Source organism: Teleopsis dalmanni, chromosome 2 (assembly GCF_002237135.1).
Source record: "Teleopsis dalmanni isolate 2A chromosome 2, ASM223713v2, whole genome shotgun sequence".
Lineage (NCBI taxonomy): Eukaryota > Metazoa > Arthropoda > Insecta > Diptera > Diopsidae > Teleopsis > Teleopsis dalmanni.
The window spans coordinates 64,712,210-64,721,329 of NC_051847.1; the positions used below are offsets into that span (position 1 = coordinate 64,712,210).

Consider the following 9,120-nt stretch of genomic DNA (forward strand, 5'->3'; position numbering starts at 1 on the left):
GCTACCAAATCACTAAAAAACTTAGAAAATATAAGACGTGGCATCATTGTATCGGTCACCCTTCAATAAATATAGAGAAACAACGTTCATCTATTTTCATTTGCGTTTAAGGTAACACTGATATCATGGAAAGTTGAAGATATGATCAGCTGACTATCAACGGCATTACTGTTTGATTATATTCAATAGTATCGAATATGAGAACATTTCCCTTTAAACATCTCATCAGACAAGAAACAACATTAAAAGTTGATTGACTGTTAAGTAAGGCAAACTGGCGACAATATGCTTTAAGTAAACTATGGCTATGTATGTAACGCTCAAGAACAAAATCTCTCCTAATTTATCATCCCTTATTACTAGTCATTAATTGATAAATATATACGCGACTAGATTGAGAAACACCAGTGGTTTTGAAAAAATGATTAAGCTGTGCATAATAAATATAATAAATCTCTTAACATTTTTTATCTAAATTAAATAATTTAATAGGAGTAAAATAGATCTCTCAATGCTATGACAATAGCCGTAGTTTCAAGCTAGTTTTAAAATTTTTAATCAACAAATATAATCTGGCAACTATAATAATAATATCAAAATAAGTTAATTTACGCTTTACTTATTTTTTTATTGCCGTCTTTCTACATTAAGAAAATTATTTATAAAACAATTCATAGGTATAAATAATATTTAATCAATATATACAATTACGTAAAATAAGTTTTTTATAGGGCCTTAGTTTAGGCTATGAAGACAAATTTCTGTTTTGCCAGCTCTACGAATATGTAGCACTTCAGATTTGTTGGTATTTTCTTTATTGGATTTTCTCTGAAGACTGGATTAGTATGTACTATTTAATGATTCATATATTTTTAGAGACCCTGATGTAGATCAAGTTTCGGCCTGAATACTTTGAATTTTTTAATATATCTTTTTGCTACAGTATACCATATTTCAAGGCCTTATCTCCAAATCAACATTGTTATTGTTCGATAAATTAGCAATTGATTTGTAGTGCAGAGCATCGATTGTCTATCTAGAAGCCAATAAAGCTTTTTAAAGCAATTATTTACTATTTGTTTTTTATTTTGTGTAATATCATTTCAGAGCAGAATTGTATCAACAGTCAGTCCTTTATGTTCTGCTGGTATGATAGGAATAAAAGAGTCGTTGCCCTTTCTTAAAATTTTGCAAGAGTGATGCTTATAGTGTTCTAATTCTATATATTCTAGTATAGTCTAATATATGGACTTGACATCATATTTCCATGTGATCTGTGTACCTATTTCTGTGTTTTCTTTAATATCATTTGCAAACCTACGTAAAATTCAATCTAGTCTCTTGTATTTCCGGATCACTACTTTTTTGTTAGTTGATAATTATTTGGTTTTTTATCATAATTTAGTTTTAGTCGCTATCTTTGGATCCATTAGTTTTAAAATACAACGCAGACAACAATTGACACAGATTTACCAAAGATAGTGGCTAGTTTTTATATTCTACAAAAGTGGATTTTCAAGATTAATTTTGAATAATCTTATTTTTGTACAAATGAAAACATCCGAAGATGTTTCCAAAGGCTTAATTAACTTTATCACATTTCTTTAGAACCTCTCAATATCTGTCCCACTCATTTGAAATTTGTATAGCTACCGAACAGATTCTGGAAATATCCCAACAAAGAAAAAGACGGTTTTTATTATTGACTCTTCTCAAAATTTTTGAATGGACACTCCTACTTCCACTCTTACTTGATTGTAATATTATTTTCAATTTCTTAGCTGATGAAATCATCTCTTCAGTTAGTGATACAATACTTTCACTTCCAATACTACATTTAAATCGCAATAATATGATTAACATTTCCTCTGTGATGGACGTTATTTCTTTCTGATCTTAACTGATGCCACCTTTCCAAATAGGTAACACTATGAATTACATATTCGTTGTGATAGACAATTTTTTCTTTTTGTTCTCAACTGATGCCACATTTCCAAATAAGTAACTTCCAAGCACATTTTAAACAAATTTATTCTTTAAAAGTAAATCATTTAAGGATGCTGTTTTTTCTGACAACTTTGCCGTAACATAAGTGCCTTATAACAAATTCATCCATACAGTGTCATTTTCGTGCTTCAAATTTAAGGTAATTTGTCTGTCTCTCAACGTATCCTTATGTGTTAATCCACATATTCCAAAATATGTAGCACATTTTCGGCAACACTTCGCTTGAGTAGACTCCAGTGAAGTAAATATTCTGATGAAGTATAAGTGAATATTGAGCAGAAAGTAAAGCCAACCATTAGCCAAACTCCTGTCCTAAAACTCGTTACTTTTCCAGAATCCGAAACCATAAATATGGCACGCTACTTCCTGTCGTAATGGTTTTTGCCTTAATTGGAAAACTTTTTCAATTTTAATTTAAATAAAAACGAAAAATAGAAAAGCTAAAAATTTAAATAAAAGCTAACGAAACTTTGAATCTATGAGTGTGAAATGTACAAAATTATATGCAATGAGCACTTAGCAAATTTGTGTTACGCGCTTGCAGTGCCCATGCCCGTGCCCGTGCCCGAGCCCGAGCCCGAGCCCCATCCAGTGCCAGTGCCAGTGTCAGTGGCCAATGCAGTGCACAGCTGAGTGGTGACTGTGCCAAATCCTACGTGCACATTTGTTGCAAAAAGTGCATTAAACTGCAACAACGGAGAAGCAAACTTTTATTTGGATTTCTGAGTCGCTCTATTATTTATTTTCTTCCGGCAATGATGTTTTTGTTTATTTTCGCGTCAGCCCCGCTGCCGGTCTATACGCCATGACCGCAAATAGTTTGCTGTACCGAATCTGATATGGTAAGCCGCATAACCTCGTACGCCAGCATTAACTAACTTTGTGAAGTTTTATTCATGAAATGTTTTTGTTGTTATCCTGTTTTCTTGTTGTCTTGTTGTCTTATTGTCTTATTGCCTTGTTTTCCTTCTAAAAGTAATTTTGTCTTAAGCAAGAAAATTGATTTGCTATGAAGTTGCCTAGTTTAGCACTCAGAATGGCACTTGTAAACAAGTAGAGACTGTTTCTGCCATAGCAACCACTGATAAGTTCCATCAAGTTCCTTGACAACTTTCAACAACTTTTAGTTTAGTTTGCGTTCTTACCTTGATAAACCATCAAATCCATATTATTGCACATAAACTGTTAAAAAAGTAATTTACAAAATGTACAAGTTCAGCTAAGCTCCGGATTACGTACACTTGTTTAAGACAAATGTTTGTAATTCCTTTTATGTCAAACAAAGCATATGTCAACTATTATCCTAGTCGAACCCACATTTTATTTGAAATATGTTGCGAGCGGAAAACAGTGAACCCGGGTCATACATACACATATGTGCGGCAGGGATAGCAAACAGCACCACACGTAGTCTTGGCAGAGATTTCCATCCATAGCGGGGCAACTATTTTTCACTTCTTCTGAAATGATTTCACCGCAAGCGAAAACTAAGGGACATGGAACATGAAAAAAGTCATATTTCATGGTTTGGTCAGTTTTCATGCATAAATTCCATATTACAAGTGGGCGTGTGGGTGGGTGTTGTCGCCAACAGCCAAGCGAAAATATCGATGTCACCAGACAAACAAAACGTTGTTCCTCCCTCTGGTACGACACATACGCGTGTTGGCTTCTTGCACTCAGGTTTTTGTTCTTGGTCTTCTGGAACTCGGGAATGTTTAAACCACAGTTAGTTAGTTTTTAAGACATTTTGATTAATGACTTCATGTTTTTACCATTTTGTCAACTTTGCTACTGAAATCGTATCTACGCTTTTTTCCATTCAATCCTTACGACGAACTCAAATATTTGCGATATTCGATGCAATTTATCAATGTTTTAAATCTATCCAATCCAGCGGTTAATGAATCGAATAAAAGTAAAGTAAATATTGTTTCAATTGCTTTCTAAAAATAAGATTTGATTTAATGCGAAAGAAAAACACTAAATTGTTTTCTTCGGTTGAGTAAAACTTAGACCAGTACTTTAGAGATACATACTTTAAGCATCCATAAAAAAAATATGTGTATTTTCGAAATAACTGGTATGGAATATTTTTTTAATTAATATTAGTAATCAATTTTTTAATTAATTATGTATATTTAAACAAAAGCCAGTGCCGTTTTCACATAAAATCTTAACACAGTATCATGTCAGGAGAAGGGTATTGATTATTGATTAAGTTAGATTAAACCTACAAGTTTAAAGTCAGATTAAATCAAGTGGTTTAAAAAAACCATCGTGAACCTTTGACAAAAAGCTGTTTAATATGAGGTCCAGGAGATAACGAAAATCCTCAAAAAAGGAAATGTAGCCAATCAGTATCGCATATGCACAGTAACAATCTAATTATGTGACACTTTTATCGTCCTCTCCACACCGATTGAGATTGGCAAGAGATTAATGATAATTATTCAATATTTTTTCAATGATTTTCGTACCAAGAAAAAAAAACTTTGTATAATTAAGCTGTTACGTACAGATCAAAGCAGCTAAGTATAAGTAAATATGAAAAAAACAATGTTAAAATTCTACTACCCAGGCATAATGAGTTCCCTATTGATAAGCAAAAGCTGCAAGAAAGAAGACGAAAAAGAAACATCTAAAAAATCAATCTAGTAAGATTGAATCAGCTAGTAAGATTGAATGGAAATTTACGAACTAACCAGTCAGGTAAATATGACAATGATAGATCTTCTAAAAATAAACTCCTTATCAAATGACACGATTGGTTTTTACTTTCCATTTAAATGTTTCGATTAAATCTGCTATAAAGAAACAAGAATATTTACTTCAGATGCTGATTCGTTAAAGCGATCTTCTTATTTTATTAGATACAGGCGTCTACATTGAACAGCTTCTTCTATTACTGACAACATGGCAAATCCCCTAACATAAGGTTGATATTTCATATTCGGTTCGAAACTTAATATTTTATGATCGGACGGGTGGTAATAAAATGGCGCCTATACACAACTTGGACAAAAAAGAAAGATTTGCCGTTTCTAAAACCAACCACAGTATAGTAACCTGAAGATCAAAATGACTGCAGATATAGGTTTACTTTCTTTGCAAATGTTGAAAGCCAATAATATTGTGTTAACTCATCTACAGAATGTAAATAGGTTTATCATCATAAACCCCATCATTTGAATCTCAATGCTTTTTATCTTTTGCTGAAAAAGGTACTCCAATATCTGAGCCAGCTACAAAAGAACTAACCCATTATCAGCCACTTGCAAAGTTCTTGAAAACATATTATTGAAACGTTGACATTACATATCGTTTTACTGATAGAATGTTTTCAGTGTGTCTCTATGTTTCACTATTGACAACATTTTCATATGCCAGTAGATCATGAAGAAAGTTCACCGTTGTTTCGAATAATAAGCAATATTTGATAGCTTCAACAAGCGCAAAACACAATTCCAATTTCCTAGAAATACCGATTAGACACCGATATATACGAAACTCTATGGTGGTTTTTATGTAATAATTTCTAAATTAAAGTCCCAAATCTTAAAAACTAATCTATATTTCCAAACAGCGTGCTGGAAAAAGTTCTACAAAAGAGTTATCTCCACAAACATCCACACCCAGGTCGTGACCTTCTTTAATGTCCTCGTAGGAATATCCATACATCTAAATTTGATTGAAATTTGGTCTATGCTATTATTATTATTTTCAGACATGGGTGCAAAAAGCTAGTTGACGTCAATTCTGGTGCACTTGTTGAATATGTTAGCACCCCATACATTATTTCAATAATTTTGCAGTTATAATTGCTTCCAAAGGAGCGTACGCGTTGTTGGTAGTTTTCTTTTGAAATTGTTTTCTTTTTTTCTTTAATTTCCACACCCAAATAGTTTGGAGGTGTCTCATATATTGCCCAGTGATTCTTTTGCTGTTCTAGTAGTAATCGCAATCAATCTAAAGTGTACTAAGTGTACTAAGTATCAAAATATTTACCACAGTTGAAATCAGTCTTTACGCTTTTGGGGCATGTCCTTTAACAAAAGACAAATTTACACAAGCTTCGATTCAGTTTTCGTTTTTGGCACACGGTGATATGTTCTTGTCTTCTCTACTGTTATGTATCTTCTTGGATGTTCTTGATCCACTAAAAGTAAACGAGGGAGGTTGATGAAGGTTAACAGCAGATAATAAGCTAATAAGCAGCTAATAAAACTCACTTATAGCAGAATTAAACTAGACTAAAGTTAGACCAGGTTAGAAAGGAAAAATATCTGAAAAATTTTAAAAGTTTTGTCGTTAAGTTAGCATCATCTTACTAAATAGCCTTTATAATTGTGATTTATAAAGGCTATGTGAAAGGATAACAGTATAAAAGTTATTATGAAATTGTATTATGAAACTAAAATAGAACTGGGAACCACATTTACATCAAATTTTGTACGTGAGCTACTAAAATTATTCCAGATGAAATTGTTAATATTCAACAGAGCTGATAATATTATAATGAAACTTGGACAGCAACAAAATGTTTTTCTGTGAACAATTTTGAAGTAATCTAAATCCAATATTGCATCCATTTTATTTTTTTTTTATGTAATTAGAATACAATTAAGTTTTCTTAATTCAATTGGATGCTTGATATAGCCAAATTTATTTTTATATAAATGAAAATCAATTATTTTAGCTTAACGAAATATGCCAAAATACTGAAGTTCCACGAACTTTTGAGAAATTCTTTGACTCCGTGCACACTCTTTTCCCTGAATTATTCACGAGGAAGCCACTTTTGAAATTACATGGAAAATCAATTACACTCAAAGCAGTAGTAAAACGTTTTGTTTCGACTTATGTGGAATATTAATTAGCTTTGCACGGCTTCCGGACGTACAAGTGCCTTCTATTGTACTTACAAGCACTTGTACTAGGGGAAGATGACTTCGGTTAGACAGTTTGACTTGAACATGACACAATTTAAGGTACAGAATTTCGAACTTTAAATTTAATAGAAACAAATCAAAGCCTTCTTTTTAAAGTTTTTCGTGGCATCATTAGATGAAAAATTAATAGGGCAAATATTTTAATGAGCTAGTTTTATTTAACTTTGAATGAGAATAGCAAATAATTACTTAATCCACATTTTTCTCATTCAAATCACACTTTCCACAAATTTACTAACAAAATCATCAGTATGATCAATGCATCCTTGCTACATTTAATTTGCTTTTATCACTGAGCAAACAGCGATTATCCCGGTGCTCATCACATTAACACCATTTGCCGCATATTGTGGCATGACTACCGACTCCATGAATTTTGATGAGCTGTGATTATGTCTATCCGGCATAGCAACGCAATCACCAAATTATAGTTAGGAATCAGTCCGAGCAGCTCAAGTACTTCAGCAACTGTTGCCACTCCATAGTACCTAATTAAGTTGCAAAACATATTAAATAAATTTTTCGCCTCGTTACCAGCATTCGAATGTTCTTCCTTCTAATTTTCTTGTTATGTTATGAATTCATTTACTTAGTGCAGTCTTTTTTTTCTCTCTCTTCTTCTTGCTCCTGTTTTTTAAATAATTATTAAGTACATTAGACGTGTTTCCCTGCTTTTAAGAAAAATCACATCCCTTACTCTGGGGCTTCCATCTCGCTTCTTTATTGAATTTCCTTTGATGCCATTTTGGTCATAATTGCTGCCATAAAATATCAAAATATTAGAAGAAAAAGGAAAAGTTCATTGTACAATTCTTCTTCGTCCTTAATTTGTAGCTTTTGTTTCCTTTTTATGTTAAGGACCTTTAGTGCTACGCTCGTTTACTTTCCAATTCAATTTTGATGTCTGAAGTGTATTTGAAGTATTTAAAACAAATGTTCATAAACTCATTGTTTGTTGTTAATTTTTTGTAAACAATGTTGTAATTATTAAGTAAAGTAAGTAGGACCTTTAATTTCAAAACTATTTTGTAACAAATCTACTTTTCACACACCGATGCATGAGAGCATTGAAAAAGGAAAGACATTACTGTCAGATATGATATCATAGTGAAAACATGGAAAGTTTATAAAAATAACAAATCTTCAATCTTAATTGTTGATAGTACCACTTCCATTTCACGAGAAATAACGTGGTCCACACATAGGTACTCAGTTATGTCGGCAAACATTTAAATAGACTTCCTTAACTTCCTCCTTTTTCGTGCGGTTTTTTTTTTTGATTTTTTAATCAATGTTCTTATATTTTAGAGATCGCTGTTCTTTATTCCATGATAAGTACTTTCGATAAATATTTTTGTGTTTTTATTAGCTTTCCGAAATTTGGTTCCAATTATCGTCGCTAATCTATTTTTTTCGTTGTTATTGTATATATATGCTTGCTGCAGTAAAAACCCAATATTTTTATAATTGGATGTATTGCTGTCTGCCAAACATTTATCTCATACTAATAGATATTGGTTACTGAAAATGTTAGCTTAGCAAATGGTTCTACTGTCCATTGAAGCGTTGTGGAACACTCTAATATTGATGTGCGACCTAAAAGATCTATTGTGCCCCTTACTCGGGTTAGAATGTTTCTCCAAGTCCGATTTCTTTAATGAAAGACAGTATAGAGCCTACCTTTCCTAGTCTTGAATCTTTATGATCCATAAAATACCCTCCTAGGTATTTCTTCCGCTTGTGCATCAGTGCCGGGCACTCCCCAAACACATGGTAGGCAGTTTCTCTCTCTTCTCTACAGTATCCGCATTCTGAGTTGGATTGAATTCCTAACTTCAATAGGTGATTATTCAATCTACAGTTTAGATTATACCTGTTAGGATATGAGTGCCATTATAGCTGCCTGGCGTGATTTAAATATATAGGTTAGGTTAGGTTAAACCGGCGATCCCAGGGGGATCCACTTAGGCCCATAGGCCCATTGTGATACCGTATTATTTAGAAACCCATGGGCTAAAACCATCCAGAACCCTTAACAAAGCTTACAATGCTACATAGAGGGAGTTCTCGAAGTTCGTCAAGATCCTCAAAAAAGAAAGCCCCCAAAAATTTAAGGCGACGCCGTGCATGTGCCGGACACGAAGAAAGCAGGTGAGAGGCA

The 9,120-nt window shown here is 32.9% G+C and overlaps 1 protein-coding gene across 1 annotated transcript in view; it reads left to right on the plus strand.

Moving 5' to 3' along the window:
• The first annotated feature begins 5,088 nt into the window (after positions 1–5,088).
• Positions 5,089–9,120, plus strand: part of LOC119674714 (golgin subfamily A member 6-like protein 22) — a 12,778-nt gene continuing 8,746 nt past the window's right edge. The window contains exon 1 of the mRNA XM_038085870.1: positions 5,089–5,163. Within this exon, the coding sequence (XP_037941798.1) occupies positions 5,089–5,163 (75 nt within the window). The remainder of the gene's footprint in view (positions 5,164–9,120) is intronic.